Source organism: Mizuhopecten yessoensis, unplaced genomic scaffold (assembly GCF_002113885.1).
Source record: "Mizuhopecten yessoensis strain PY_sf001 unplaced genomic scaffold, ASM211388v2 scaffold10529, whole genome shotgun sequence".
In the NCBI taxonomy this organism is placed as follows: Eukaryota; Metazoa; Mollusca; class Bivalvia; order Pectinida; family Pectinidae; genus Mizuhopecten; species Mizuhopecten yessoensis.
Genome location: NW_018408592.1, coordinates 289,485 through 306,554, shown reverse-complemented (window position 1 = coordinate 306,554; position 17,070 = coordinate 289,485). Strand labels below are relative to the sequence as shown.

Below are 17,070 nucleotides of genomic sequence, written 5' to 3'. Positions count from 1 at the left end.
CTCTGCCTCCAGAGGGGGCAGACACACCGTTTATACAAAATTGAGTCCCTGTTGCACAAGGATGCTCCAGACTAAATAAGGATAATATCCCTTAATCCCTATGGTAGAAGAAGGATTATAAAGGTTTTACCTATATTTCCCCTATTGAGCCCGCCTCTCAGGTCCCAGGGGGGCCACACCCACCGTCTATACAAAATTGGTTCTCCTTTACCCAAGGATGCTCCACACCAAATATGAACCAAATCCTTTCATTCCTACAGACAAAGATTTTTAAAGAATAATTTGCTATGTTTCCCCTATTGGGCCCCGCCCCTCAGGCCCCTGGGGGGGGGGGGGGCACCCACGATTTATACAAAATTGGTTCCCCTTCACCCAAGGTTGCTTCAGACCAAATATGGAACAAATCCTTTCATTCCTACAGAAGAAGAGAAGGATTTTAAAGAATTTGCTATGTTTCTTCTATTGGGCCCCACCCCTCAGGCCCCTGGGGGGCCATACCTACAATTTATAGAAAATTTGTTCCCCTTCACCCAAGGATGCTCCACACTAAATATGAACCAACTCCTTTTATTCCTACGGAAGAAAATGGAATTTAAAGAATAATTTGTTTCCCCTATTTGACCCCGCCCCTCAGGCCCCTGGGGGCCACACACATGGTTTATACAAAATTGGTCCCCCTTCTCCCAAGGATGCTTCAGACCAAATATGGAACATATTCTTTCATTCCTACAGAAGAAGAAGGATTTTAAAGAATTTGCTATATTTCCCCTATTGGGCCCCGCCCCTCAGCTCCCAGGTGGGCCAGACCCACCATTTTTACAAAATTTGTTTCTCTTCCCCCAATGATGCTTTTGACCAAATTTGGTCAAAATCTGCTCAGTCGTTCATGACTAGTAGCGTTTTAAAGGAAAAGTTGACGGACGAACGGACGGACGACGGACGCTGCGGTATGATATCAATGAGTTCATTATGGTCTACAGTGGGGAAAGGGTTAAAACACTTATTTTTATGTTCATTAGTTTCTCATGATAGTTACGGTTTTTTTTAGCTCACCATGGTCCTTCGGACCTGGTGAGCTTAAAAAAACGTAACTTGCGAAACTATCATGAGAAACTAATGAACATAAAAATAAGTGTTTTAACCCTTTCACCACTGTAGACCATAATGAACTCATTGATATCAATGCATGGTAGAGTCTAATGAAGTAACATAGGGGTGAAAGGGTTAAGAGTTATAATGCAACTAGGGGTTCGGACCCTGGACCTCCAATCACAATGTCGTATCCAAAACGAAAGGTGGAGTTATTGTTTGTATGATAAATGGCAGTGGTCTCCCAATGTTTTACTTACATGGGGACAGTAATCATCAATAAGACATATACATACATACACTTTGTCATGTAAACGAATGAGTGAAGACTGCAATGTCACCCACAATGGTTTATCGCACCTGTTTCTCACTTTCAAAACAAAAAACATTGACTTAATCGACTAGACAGCATCCAAGTTCATGTTGTTGTAAAAAAAACAAAATACGCGCAAACAGAACGTCTTTACCTATTAACTCTTTGTTTACGTCCTGTGACGACCTTGATATGACAAATACTAATTTTCATATATCAATTTTACTTTCCTGTTGACCCTACTTGATCGTACTACCAAGGTTGATAAAGTAGCTAATATATTTTTAAAGATAAATGAAGAATTGATGTAACCATCTAATAATGATTTTGTTTACTCGTTCGGTATCTACAGTTGAATATTTGCAAAATGTTAGATCAATCTTTTTATATATAGGACATGCTCATAAGGTCTAGTCTAGTCATTTTTACATAATGCATGAAACAAATGTATTTTTCACGAGTTACAATGATTGCTATCCATAGAGAGTTTGGAAGGAGTTTTACCCTTCTTTAGCACTACAGTTATATAAGTCTACCAAGCTTAAGTTGAGTTTCTCACGTTTCATTTGTCGTACCTGTTAGCTTAGAATGCCACTTATACCAGATCAATGCATAAATAAACGTGTTTTATGTCCTTTCGCCTTCTTAAGTGGATAATGTTTTTTTCTTTTAAAGATTGTACAATAGGAGTTGGTGAATTAAGTTTTTGCGTTTGATTTGTATACATCGTTATCATTGCTTTCCCACACACAACATTTATCAACCTTCAATGTTTTGATTTTTGAGTAGAGGAGCTCTATCAGCTCCTGTATTGGAAACTAACTTTACTTAAACTTTAATGTTGTGCAATGGGTCTTGGTTTAAACTAATTTAAGTGCAAATTAAATGATACGCTGAATTTTAAAACTTACATATTAAAGTGACACATAAAAGACTTAAAACTTATTATTGTATTATATGTATTTTGAAAAGAAATTGCATGTACGACCAATATTGATGAAAAGCTCATCCCGTTCAATTTTGACTTTGGTCATGTACCATATTTCTGATTTAATCATACAATGCTACTGCTTCGAGATTTACTAATATAATTTTCTATTTGCATCACGGCAATTCAAGGCAATGTCTTTAAATTGAGATATCTTTTAAGAATTATTGGTTACCCAATAATTTCTCAATAAATAATTCAGAATTTTTGGCATTGATACACTTGTAGTATTCACATTTAATATGTACTTGAAAGTTGGTCACATAGATTGTTTTCATGAGTTTCTTGAGCCGGAAGGGGACGAAAATGAGTTTCAATGATTTTGATTTTTTGTGTATGTTTTTAATCTATTTAGATATAAATATTTATCATTTCGGGAGGCAAGGATAAAGTCTGATGCGATTAAGTTGATGTTTGGGATTTTTCTCTCTCGATAAAATGGTTGTACTACTCTTACGATAACATTAATGTTTACAAAATGCTTGCTTGACATAGTCTGCTGCTAAGAGACAAATTAATCATTTATAATATTTATTTAACAAGTTAGCCATTATTGCATTTTTCAAACTTTTTTTTTTTTTAACTTTTCAATATGCCAAAACACATGTTTGTCACAGCTTTTTATCACATACTTCACAGGGTGATCCCATTGTTGCTAGGGAAAAGACAACTCTATCTTACACGGGGTAGGGAAAGACAGCTGACACACGCTATGACGTCATAATAATGGATTGTCAACGTGACGTCATTTTATTGTTTCCGTGATGTCATACAATTGTTGTGAATGGGGAATCATCCGTCTCAACCCTAGGGCTATGGGGTTTGCCGGAAGAATAAGATCGATGCTTATTCCGACTGGAATTTGTTTATTTGTATGCATGTGAGAAAAATAATCAAACATGGGTCTGTTCCATAGACGGGATATCGCAACCCTCGTGTAAGAGTTTGGCTGGCAAGCACTCCGCAAGCCTCGTGCTGACCGGCCAAACTCTTACACTCGGGTTGAGATATCCTTGTCCACTGAACAGACCCATGTAAGATTCTATCATTCCCTACTCAGTTTATTTCCTTCTGGAGACGATAACGTAACTGTACACATTTTTCTGCGGTATGAACGTACACACATTATCGGGTATTTCCGGAATAAAATTACGAGAATCTACGGAAATACCCGAACAAATGTGTAATTGTATTATTGGATAGGTACATGTACATGTAATAGGTACTATCAAGGACAGGTTTGTATTAATTATGTCTCACAACCTATTCTGTAACTATAAAACTAGAACAGTATACTACTGTCTCGTAATTGAACGTAGAACTGAAACTCTTTACTATCAAAACTCTCCAAGCAAATTTGTTAGTCGCCGCCATAGACAAACTCACTCACTCAAAGAAATATTAAAACGTCATTTGCGGGATTAATTTATTAGTGTGGGTACGGAGAATATGTTACTCTTACATTTGTATTAATGGAAAGACGATACTGTTGCTAAGGGGTAGCTTTGGTTAGATAAATCAAATTGCATTTGTTATACCTGCTCTTTTTCAATTTCTTCAACACAGGGTACGCAGGGACTTAATACACAGTGGCATTTAATTTCGCGCTGCAAAGCTCGAGCGCGAAAGTTTTTAAATTAAAAACATCGCGAACATTTAGTGCTATACAGTAAAATACGCGGATACAATGTTTATCCATTCCATATTTGACACTTTGCGTTGCCTTTGTTACTGTTTCATGCTATTTTCTCGTAATACTTAAACAGTCTTTCCTTAACTACTTTAGAAGGAGCTGGGATACCGTACTAACTTCTTACGTAACACGATAACCGCTAACCCCTGCTAGATATATTTAAGGATTCAAATAGTTAATTAAACATATATTTAGAAGAAAGATAAGCACTCCGCCGTTGAATCGTGTGAGTGTGGTTTAATGCAACACTTGACAATGTGCATATCCGTTATCAAATTCCTGGAGACTGTGTCAGTGTTTACTCGAGCTGTACTAGCTATCTGTCTATGGGGGAGGTCACTCGTCTGTTGTGTGTCATAGAAGTCACTGCTCCGACACTTACATACCCTCCTCAATAACATGCCTAGCCCGTCTCATACTGCAAACCTCCCACGCGTAAATTGAACACTGCACGTGAAACTGCAGTTGTGTCGTGTTTCATCTCAACCGTGACTAACGTGTCTACATAGCGAATACAAAATGTCTTATATTCTCCACTCACCAGTACAAACGGGCAAAATTCTCTTTCCGTCGATCATGTGATCACGAAAAAAAAAACTCTTGAGAAAGAAAAAGTAAATCTTTCCTTGCTGGCTTTCTGCGTCTTACTGATACAGAGAACTAGACAAAGAGACGCAGATATAGTGTACGTTCGTTGGACGCTGTGTGTCTCCCTACTCTAGCTCTGAGATCTGGTCCCTGAACGTTGCTTCTACGCTACCAAGTTGGTGACAGAAGACTATTGTGATGTGAAAGACATTGCTATATCTTATTGACAATAATCGGTTTAGCGACATTTTCGGTAACCTTTATACTTGTAACATCGGGGATGCGAGATTCAGTGCTGTTTCTTTGTGTATTGTGTTTAACGGTATCCCAGATCTTGGGAGTGTTTCGGTGTCCTCCCTGCAATAAAAGCCCCCGATGTCCCCACCTCCCGGAGGGATGTGAGAGGGTGACCCTACCTTGCCGATGTTGTGAGGAGTGTGCCAGGCGGATTGGGCAGACTTGCTCTGCCTATAGTCCAAGGTAAGATATTCTTTTACATTTTCCTTTTAAGGCCTGGACACTGTAATTAGACAATTATGTCCCAACAATTTAACGAGATACTTTTAATAATTTTGTTTTTATATAATATGTGTATATTTGATAATGATAGTTACATTAAATCCTAACACGTTACACAATATACTTTTACTAATTTTGTTATTTATACAATATGAGTATATTTGATAATAATGGTTACATTTGCCGACTTTAAAGGGGAACTTCTTGTGGCAGTTTTAAATGTTACTCAAATTGTACAGAATAGTTTTGTATAGAAAATCATTACTGGAGTAGAATGCAGTAAAAGGAACGCTCGTGAAACGGGAACTATCATATGTTAAAGTTTGATATATGTGTGCGCTTCACCTTTTAGTTTATCATCATTTGAAACTAATATCGCAATACACAATCAACTACTTATCTTAGTGTGCTCATTTAAAGGTAAGACATAAACGTAAACTGAATATATTTGCATGTTTAAAAATGTTCATTCGACCGTAATACACATTCTGATTTTACAAATGAATAAATTACATGATTTATTTGAAACCTCTGCCATAAGCTATAAACTAACCATACGTTAACCTTATGGGCCCTGTAATTGTGACATACCGACGTCAGCTTATTATGTTTAAACAAATCGGCATTTAAGCAAAATTAAATTTGTTTTAGAAAAAACGTGAGAAACCTATATGTTCTCCGTTTAAACTGAAGAATTGATATCTGTATATATATATATACGCTTCTTCAATATACCGTATACAAATCTATGGCAAACAACTTTCGTAACATCACTCAAATTGTTATGGCTGGTTAGATCAGTGTTAATTTAGTTAACATCACTTGTTTTGTCAGTAAAGTTATCATGACTTGTCATATCAGTTAAGCTATCATTCCTTTTTATGTATACGGAGTTATCATGACTGTTTATATCATTGACGTTATACTGTGATATCAGGCAAGTTGATATAAATGATTCAGTCAGTAAAGATATTGTAACATACTATCAGTTAATTGATCACACCTTCCGTTATATCAGTAAAGTTATCGTATCCATCAAGTATTTCAGACGATTACATACAGGATATCCTAGTTATGCTGCCGTGACACAATGCAGCCATAGTTATTTGGAACGATAGTGACTAGGTAATGAACAGGAAATTAGCTGGATTATCTGCAAAAAATTAGGCTTATATTCTAGCATTTAGAAAGAAAGTGGCTGGATAATCTACTTGTAATAAAGGTGGTTCGGTTGTCTACTGGATAACTGTAGATAACGCAGGTTCCTTGATTGTCCGAGGAAAACGAAATCGGTTTGATTATCTACAGGGAACAAGAATGGCATATCTGTCTGTAGAGAATGGAAATGACTTAGTTATCTGCAGTGAATGCGGTGACTTTGAATGAAAGTGTTTGGGTAATTTATCAAGAACGAAAGTCGTTCGATTATCTGTGGAGAATGAAGGTAGGTGGATTATCTGTGGAGAATGAAGGTGACTGGATTTTCTCCAACCCTACACAGGTGTGTCTCACGTTTTAGACGGGAAAGATCAGCTTTAGCCTTGTCGCCCCCTAGGGGAGATAGCCTCGTGCCGATTAGCACGTGCTCAATTGTGACGTCATTAAAATGCCCTTCACAGTTGTGTCTCACGTTTTAGCCGGGAAAGATCAGCTTTTCATCCCCTAGGGGAGATAGCCTCGTGCCGATTAGCACGTGTTCAATTGTGACGTCATTAAAATGCGTCACCGGTAATTGTGACGTCATCAAAAATGAGTGACGATATTCATACCCCACATGTGTTTTTGTTTACACTCCTGTCGGTGGTGTTGTGATTGAAATAATAGGATGGGAGAAAAACAATCATTCCCTACCTTGAGGATGTGACAGAGAAATCTCAAACCCTCGGGGTGATTTTTTTGGTTGTCTAACCTTCGGCAGAGCCTCGGGTAAGACAACCAAAAAACATCACCCCGAGGGTAATAGATTTCTGTATCACACCATCAAGGTAGGTGGATTATCTGTGGAGAATGAAGGTAGGTGGATTATCTGATGAGAATGAAGGTGACTGTATCATCTAATGAGAATGAAGGTCACTGGATTATCTGATGAGAATCAAGGTAGGTGGATTATCTGTGGAGAATGAAGGTAGGTGGATTAGCTGATGAGAATGAAGGTGACTGGCTTATCTGATGAGAATGAAGGTAGGTGTATTATCTGATGAGAATGAAGGTGATTGGATCATCTGATGAGAATGAAGGTGACTGGATTAGCTGATGAGAATGAAGGTGACTGGCTTATCTGATGAGAATGAAGGTAGGTGTATTATCTGATGAGAATGAAGGTGAATGGATCATCTGATGAGAATGAAGGTGACTGGATCATCTGATGAGAATGAAGGGGACTGGATTATCTAATGAGAATGAAGGTGACTGGATCATCTGATGAGAATGAAGGCGACTGGCTTATCTGATGAGAATGAAGGTAGGTGTATTATCTGATGAGAATGAAGGCGACTGGATTATCTGATGAGAATAAAGGTGATTGGATCATCTGATGATAATGAAGGTGACTGGATTATCTAATGAGAATGAAGGTGACTGGATTATCTAATGAGAATGAAGGTGACTGTATCATGTAATGAGGATGCAGGTGACTGTATTATCTGATGAGAATGAAGGAGATTGGATCATCTGATGAGAATGAAGGTGACGGGATTATTTGATGAGAATGAAGGTGACTGGATCATCTGATGAGAATGAAGGTGACTGGCTTATCTGATGAGAATGAAGGTAGGTGTATTATCTGATGAGAATGAAGGGGACTGGATTATCTGATGAGAATGAAGGGGACTGGATTATCTAATGAGAATGAAGGTGACTGTATCATGTAATGAGGATGCAGGTGACTGTATTATCTGATGAGAATGAAGGTAGGTTGATTATCTGATGAGAATGAAGGTAGGGGGATTATCTGATGAGAATGAAGGAGATTGGATCATCTGATGAGAATGAAGGTGACTGGATTATCTTATGAGAATGAAGGTGATTGGATCATCTGATGAGAATGAAGGTGACTGGCTTATCTGATGAGAATGAAGGTTGCTGAAGTATCCGTGGAAATCGTAGTTTGCTGGAATATCCATGGAGAATAAAGAAGGCTTGATAACAAAGGCTTATCTGTAGGCTTTACATGTGTTGTCACCGAATAAGTTCTACTTTCCTTCTTATTTATTTCATTTAAACTCAGGTAGACTTTTGAAATTACTATCAATAGTTTCAAGATATCTGGTTGAAATGATTGAAATATCTGTTTAATATAGAAATACAGTAACGCATTATCATTCTTTTAAGAACTTCGGGGATTTATGACAATAGCAATATAACCTTATACACACACATTGTATACAACAGGCTCTCTATGCATAAGTAGAAGCTGACAAACAAAGATATGCTACCTACTACGTAAGCATCTGTGATTTTAAACAGCCGATGTTCAAATTACCGCTGTTGTGAAGACCGATATCGCACGCTTTGTGAAGTATTTAAACTTGATATTAATTATGGGTGTAGTCTACAACTTTCCATATATAAACCTTTTAATTTTTATTCCAGTATAAATGTCATTTATGTGTAAAGGGAGCCGGCACAGTGCTCCGTGGACATAAAAACCCTCTTAACTGTGCAATCGTAGGCATGGGGTGCGTGTTCTAAAGTAAGTGTACCTGTCAATGTTTGGAATGCACGTTCCACGTCCTCTTTCGAGACGTCGATTGTGGGACGCGATACTTTACCATCTGTGGTCAGACAAGTTATTTGGTTGGCATGACCGAGTTTTCTTTTGTCGGTCACTCCGTACAAACCCAATATCTGTGTTTACGTCAGACTGCATGACTAATGCATCCTTAATGGTAGGTGACTTATACTTGATATTTATTCATGTCTGAAGAATTAAAAGTTTAAGGTTCTCTCAAAGTTACGCCTTGCTGGAGTAAGGAATGCGTTCTGGTCGACTTTTTGTTGTTAGGTTATGATTGCTGGCTTTCAATGTAGGGTTGTGTTAGCTGGTTTTAGATTGAAATTAGATTCACTTACTGCAAATACAGTTACATTGTATATGCATTTTTGTACTTGAATTTGAAAATATTTTTCCATTCGTTCAAAAGAAAATAAATTATGTTTTTCTCATTGAATGAAGGGCATGATACACAAAATGCTTTATTTTTCGAGTTAAGGTTCACATGAATCATATTAATTTTGTTACTGTCTCTGAAATATTTGAATATAGGGAATATGCATAAAAATGCTTGAACATTTAAAATCGTTTTAGTTTTCCATTTCCATTTGATTGATCGTTGCTGCTATTGAAAAGAGAATTGAGATCTCCTGTTTGTTAGATATTTGTATAGATCTAATTCCTATATTTTTATTGTACTTGCGCGATTTGGGAAGAAAATGAAACGTTGATAGGCTGTTTACTTACTGTACGAGTCGGCATAACGACATTGGAGTACAATAGGCCTATCATATTACTGAACTGTTTGCCTAAATATTATGTGAGAGGATTTATTAAGTTTGTGGAAACAAAAAAAAGGTATATTGAATGAAAATGAAGCCGGATTCATGCCAACTAATTTAACATTAGAAAAAAATTATTAGGTTCCTTATTTCATCCTTGTTTAAGTTTTAATACGTATAGCTGTTTTTGATAAAGAAAGGAAAGCATGTTTTATGGTACAAATTATCTCTATCAATTAAATTGATGTTGCAAAGAATGATTATGGTAAAAGTCATTTAAGTTTTCGCAACAGTGATATTATTAATTTTCCCATGGAAGAAGTTCTCTCTATTTTTGAATGATTCAGAAGATTTCAAACTGAAAAAACTATCTTTTAATTAGTTTGAAAATGATTTTAATATCTACTTTAAGCTTCCGTTGATTGTATACGGATACTAAAGTTTCTTTATCTAAGTCTTCTCAAATCCTCCTAGATAACCTTTTGCTTATAAGACACATGGTGCTATTTCACCTTCACGATTACATACGTTTCCGTTGTTTCCTTTGTAATGTGCCTGTGTGATTTGAGGAGAATCGGCATTACTTCCTTTTGTTAAATAAGCGTGCGAAATGGAAATTTTGTTTTTATCATTTGTTTGATAACCCAACGGAGCGGTATCACTTTCATTTATTTGATAGCAAAACGGAGCGTTTATCATTTTTATTTGTCTGATAACCCAACGGAGCGGTATCACTTTCATTAGTTCGATAACCCAATGGAGCGGTATCACTTTCGTTTTGTTTGATGACCTAACGGAGCGGTATCATTTTCATTTGTTTGATAACCCAACGGAGCGGTATCACTTTCATTTGTTTGATAACCCAACGGAGCGGTATCACTTTCATTAGTTCGATAACCCAATGGAGCGGTATCACTTTCGTTTTGTTTGATGACCTAACGGAGCGGTATTATTTTTATTTATTTGATAACCCAACGGAGCGGTATCACTTTCATTTGTTTTATAACCCAACGGAGCGGTATCACTTTCATTTGTTTGATAACCCAACGGAGCGGTATCATTTTCATTTGTTTGATTACCCAACGGAGCGGTATCACTTTCATTTGTTTAATAGCCCAACGGAGCGGTATCACTTTCATTTGTTTGATAACCCAACGGAGCGGTAACACTTTCATTTGTTTGAAAGCGTATACGTACGAATCGCCACAACTTTTCTATGTTTTATTAGTTTACAAGTCGGCATTACTTTTATGTTTGATTTGCATGTTTTCATGCAGGGTTATTTACACGTATTTATTTCTGTTAAGACTTTTGCGTGTCCACTGTAACATGTATTTTGAAGATTCTTATCTCGTGTTTTCTCTGTGTTCAATGTATTTCGACACACATGATCCACGCTTTTACTAACGGGAACCTTTGATATATTTTAATATTTAAATAGTAAAAAAAACTGTACAAAAATAACAAATGTAAATACAATATTTGATGAGTTGTAATAAAGACAAATTACTTGTATATCTAAAATATAAAAAATGACGTTACAACTAGATGTGTTAGTTAACTCTCAATAAGCCGTTCATCACCCGGTAAATCTGATGTATTTTAGCGTTAAAATAACTCCAGTTACAAAAACTTTATTTTCATTAACCATTCGTTTTGGAACCTCTATCTAAATTATACATAACGTCAGCCTTTATTTTAATTTTTTAATTAATTTTGTATTTGACGTCAGCCTTTAATGGTTCAGATCAAAGTACTGCTTTACAGTACTGTTTATTCACATAATAAGATACTAGAATCTAGTGGCTCTGATCTTCAAGTAATGACAATACCGATATCTGTGAACAGGAAATCATCCTCGGTATATATTGCATGCTGGTTTTTGTCATGTTTTTTCTCTAAATGTTTTCTACAAAAGTTCACAACCATAAACTTGTATCGCCAAACAAAACGAACTTTTGAGTTAAAGTGAAGTAGAAAAAATATACAACAGTATCAATAAACAACAGAAAATATTAACTACAATTCGACACTTGAGGGCAAAAGAAGATGAAACGAAAAAAAGTTAAAAAAGTAAAAAATAAATAAATATGAAAAGTAGTTCATTTGACATCCTATTATTCTTCCAACTTACATATATAGGTAAAAGCAACATTACAATTTCTTATGATTGAATTAGTTTGTAGTACTCGTGTATATATATATATATATCTGAACTGTTATTTGGACACTGTGATAGTAAAGCTACTTTGTTTTCTTTGAAAGTATATATTTAACTACAGAAGCTTACCTGACTCCTTCAATTTTTATTGAAACTTTATGAACAGGCCCAAACGGATTTCCGGATAAGTCATTGTTGACATTAGATTGGTTACTCTGTATCACATATCCGATATCAAACATTTAAAAATGTCTTATTTGAAAATAGTAACACATAAAAATAATTTTAGAAAACGGGAATCGCACATGTAGCATCCAGTAATACAAAAATGATATAAAATACTTTTCAGTATTATATAAATCTAGTGTTTAGTAACACGAGTACGTCCAGTGAGGCAAGTACAACGCCATATACTATATAGTATACAATCGTTGGCTGATATTGTGAACTGTAGAAGGAGAAATGATAAAAAATCAAAGAGTTATCTCGTAAACGACACAATGGACAATTAGGGACATTCTGATGTAAGGCTATTACATAACTGCATGCAGTCGAACGACCACCTTTGACTAGTGCTAAACGCTCTCTCTGAATGATTGTGGTGGGCTGGTGAGTATGTTCCAAATGTACTGTATCTCATGATTGATCTCCTTGTATTTGTAGATGTGCCGCGGGACTAATGTGCATGAACAGGCGAGGAGAGGCTCTGGAGCGGGTCCCCCGGATCATGAAAACCTACCACGGGATCTGCCAGAATGTGTAAGCTCTTAAGCAGACGTCCAGATCTATGCAACTCAATATTGGCATTGTGTATCATATGATATGTTGTTTTGGCAAGTTATTACCACCACCTGTTACGATGTCAATATCATTTTTGTCGTACGTCTAGACAGAATGACCTCGTGAGCATTTCCTCAAACCCCCTGGGAGCAAAACCAGTCAGGATATATCAACGTTTTTCCCCCAAAAAGCAACTATCGTATTACTCTAGTTTATATATTGTAAAACCATTCAATATAAAACACTAGTCTGGCATAACAAAGATCATATCAACGAAGCTTAGAATGACAGATCATATAACTCCAGTTTAGTTAATGTAAAGATTATATATCTCCAGTTTAGTTAATGTAAAGATTATATATCTCCAGTTTAGTTAATGTAAAGATCATATAACTCCAGTTTAGTTAATGTAAAGATTATATAACTCCAGTTTAGTTAATGTAAAGATCATATAACTCCAGTTAAGTTAATGTAAAGATTATATATCTCCAGTTTAGTTAATGTAAAGATCATATAACTCAAGTTTAGTTAATGTAAAGATCATATAACTCCAGTTTAATTAATGTAAAGATTATATATCTCCAGTTTAGTTAATGTAAAGATTATATATCTCCAGTTTAGTTAATGTAAAGATCATATAACTTCAGTTTAGTTAATGTAAAGATCATATAACTCCAGTTTAGTTAATGTAAAGATTATATAACTCCAGTTTAGTTAATGTAAAGATTATATATCTCCAGTTTAGTTAATGTAAAGATTATATATCTCCAGTTTAGTTAATGTAAAGATTATATATCTCCAGTTTAGTTAATGTAAAGATTATATATCTCCAGTTTAGTTAATGTAAAGATTATATATCTCCAGTTTAGTTAATGTAAAGATTATATATCTCCAGTTTAGTTAATGTAAAGATTATATATCTCCAGTTTAGTTAATGTAAAGATTATATATCTCCAGTTCAAATAACGTGACAAAGGTTATATCACTCAAGTTAAATAAATGTGACAAGTATCATGTTATAAATAACTCAAGTTTAATTAAAGTGATAAATATCACACCTAAATGTTCAAGTTTAAATTTACAAATATCATATGACTTCATTTTATTATGACAAAAATCACACTTCTCCAGTTTGATAAACGTGACAAATATCATGTAACTACAGTTTAATGTGACAAAGATAATGTTCTCCAATTTCAATGGTGTGATAAAGCTTATATTTCTTCAGTTTATTATTGAAAAAAATGCAATGGCAAATATCCCATTGCTGTGTTTTAATGTGAAAAAGGTTACATTACTTCATTTTTATGTAACAAAGAGAATATTACTCCAGTTTAGTATGACAAAGTCACATTATATTAGATTAATGTGACAAAGCCGTTATTCCATATTATATGTTTTGAAATGACATGTGGATAACATATAGTATAATTATATAACAAAATGGTAATGAATCGTATAAACATCCTTTTTACACGGTTGTATATTTGTTAATGTATATCAATGACAGTCGTTACTGTGATATGTATTATACATATATGAAGGCTTGGTGAAGGATGATGCAAAAAATATTGCTGTTTTTGCCTTTTACCTGAAAATTCTTCACCAAAAAATAGTAAAAATATGTCCAAGAAAATTGCCGTCCATCAATAAAACAGCTTTTTAACATGGTGTTGTATTTATTGACGTGGCATTTTTTATGGAATGATGGCGATATTTTGACATTAGTGCTTAACTCAGAATATATCCCTGTGGAATGATGGCGATATTTTCTTTACATTAGTGCTGAACTTAAAATATATCCCTATGGAATGATGGCGATATTTTGACATTAGTGCTGAACTCAGAACATATCCCTCTAACATAGGGGGAAGGGCTCTCTGATAATGTAACGGCTGCTATCTAAATTATGTGACGGGCCTCACCACTCATGATGTAACAGCGTAGACCGCGTAACAAAAAAGGGCCTTCTAATTAACCATTCTGTCGCACTTTATTCACATCATGTGAGAATCAGACATACAGCTAAGGCACAAAGCGAACAGTTTGTGTCTATTTCCTGTGCATCAAGATCTTATCATACCATGCTGGAAAAAAAGAAAATGTGCTGGCACTTTCCTATGTTGACTTTTATAAGTAACCCTAATGTTTTATGGTAGTTAGAAAGTAATCTGTAAAATAATCTTACAGTAGATATAATTATGAGCGCATACAAAGAACTGTGTAATCTTTGTTGTTCTGTTTTAGAAACGTTGTCCAAGATATAGTGCCAACATGTTGCTATTGCTTGTTAACAGAACCATTTTTCAAAGCCTATTCAAGTTGAAAATGTTAACTTTCAAACAAATCTATTATCAGAAAATAACCTGCTTCATTACGAGTTCCGACAATTCGTTTTATCTTAAAGAACACATTTTCTTTTATTATCATTTATGAAGTCGTGGTGTTTTAAAAGGGTATCTCGGAACATATACTTCATAAACTATTATAACATTTACCAGACTGCGAATAAGTTCTCGGAATGCAAAGACATAACTTTACTTTATCAATTTGTAATTAGCCAATACTATTTCTAGTTTTTGAAATTCGCATGAATAAGGGGTTTTACGGACCTTCCCTTCCTTTTCAAGACCAATTTGAGTTCCCACTTTTTGGCCCCTTGCATCATTGATACAAAGTAAAGATGAAACCGTTATATTGCGCAGTGTAATTCATTCTAGACAAACTTGTATCTATTACCAAGTACTAAGTGCATCACCTGCATGTGTCTAAAGTTAATCATTCATGCTCTTAAACTATGACTGTACCTACTTTACTCTGAATGCATAATCACTGTTAAACATATTCCAATGAAGACCTGATTTTACAATCAATATTTGAAAACAAAAATGTTTGTTTCGTGGAAATGTTCTCCATTGCGGTAATATTCCTTATTACATGGCATTCTGTTATCCTGATCTTAAAGTCATGACTGATTCTAATTTGTAACTCGAATCTAACTTATATGTGTTGACTGTTTCAGAGTGGTACAACCCGTCGTCATGGAAAACACGGACATCGAGGAGAGAAGGATAGGATCGAAACACTACAAGCATAGAGTGTGAATCCTCGCCGCCATCTTTGTTTCACGTGAATCCTTGCCGCCATAGTAACTTCACGTAGACTCTTCATAAAACAGCATTTGTTTCACCTGCTCGTTAATTGATTGTTAGTTACACAACCCAGTGTTCCACACCAATTACATATTTCCCATACTCTTTAGTGACAACACATTGTACAAAGAATAACACATAACATTTTTAACTGAAACTATCCTCTTCTGGTTACCGTACTGTCGTGAAATTCAGAAGGCTTATTTCAATTAACGCAGTTTTATCCTCCTGTAAATAAATCATTAAAAACAACAAATATATTACTTTAAAATGCATGAAATCAAATCTGTATACAAGGTTTGGGTTAACTGCTTCATGTCTTCGTTAGCCTGTTTGACACACGACCGTACAAGTCGTTCCGGTACTTTATTTCACCCGCCTATTATCTTATTTACGTCCTAATACCTTGGTGTTATGAGGTTAATCTCAATGTAAGTTGGGGAGAAGAAGATATTCCTAAAACTACTGAAACCAGTTAGTTTAAGAAACTTTCGCAGGTTTAAAAGTTGACCTGGACCAGTTCATTCCTCTTGGAACTGTGTATGTACACACGATTTCTATAACTTGCAGAGACAGAAAGTTCGTTATCATGAATTCACTAGAAGACGGTATAGTAGAGCTTGCTTCGTGTTATTTTATATTCACACTTGTACACACTTTTGTACATCAGAACTGTAGTCAACATGAGTTAATGGTCAGTTTGTTGTAATACATGCATTGTATCGGAGCCGTAGTGTATTGCACGCTAAAGTTCACGTTGCTGTAATAAATACTGTTATCATTCCAATAATCAATATTGTGTTGTTCGTTTTATATTATTCGAATGATTGAATTTAAGGTATCGAATTATAGTAATAAAACACATTCTCATGATTTCATCAATAGCCCTTTTTTCTTGCGCGGATGTATATATATCTACACATATGTTCTGTTCGATTGTGGATATATTCGTACGCAAAATGTATTGGCACTGGTACCATTTGTGTCGTCAAAACAGAAGTTTGTATGATATTTCCCAATCATCACATTATCATCATTGAACACAGCGAGGGAATCATCAACATAAAACTATCACCTCAGAATATTATCCATTGTGACATAAGATTGAAATATCGAAGCATTGTGAGTAAAGTTTTGACAATGAAGGACATGACGTCAAGATGGCGAATTTCAAAGCTAACTGATAGTAAGAGAAAACATATTATCGAAAAGAAAATGCTGGTTATGTGATAAAAAATAAACCTCGCCTTATAGCATATTTAAGACTCGTTTCATATGGTATCGCGTAAAACC

At 35.3% G+C, this 17,070-nt stretch overlaps 1 protein-coding gene across 1 annotated transcript; it reads left to right on the top strand.

Moving 5' to 3' along the window:
- Positions 1–4,424: 4,424 nt before the first annotated feature.
- On the top strand, positions 4,425–16,571 carry LOC110460975 (insulin-like growth factor-binding protein 5). Its single transcript, XM_021514229.1, has 3 exons — positions 4,425–5,151; positions 12,509–12,604; positions 15,648–16,571. Exons 1-3 carry the CDS (start codon positions 4,952–4,954, stop codon positions 15,727–15,729), a joined length of 378 nt encoding a protein of 125 aa, XP_021369904.1. The 5' UTR covers positions 4,425–4,951; the 3' UTR covers positions 15,730–16,571.
- Positions 16,572–17,070: the final 499 nt, after the last annotated feature.

Coding starts and splice junctions, on each gene's coding strand:
- LOC110460975 (XM_021514229.1), top strand. CDS start 4,952: ATGCGAGATTCAGTGCTGTTTCTTTGTGTATTGTGTTTAACGGTATCC. Junction 5,152..12,508: donor TGCTCTGCCTATAGTCCAAG/GTAAGATATTCT, acceptor TTGTATTTGTAG/ATGTGCCGCGGGACTAATGT. Junction 12,605..15,647: donor CACGGGATCTGCCAGAATGT/GTAAGCTCTTAA, acceptor TGACTGTTTCAG/AGTGGTACAACCCGTCGTCA.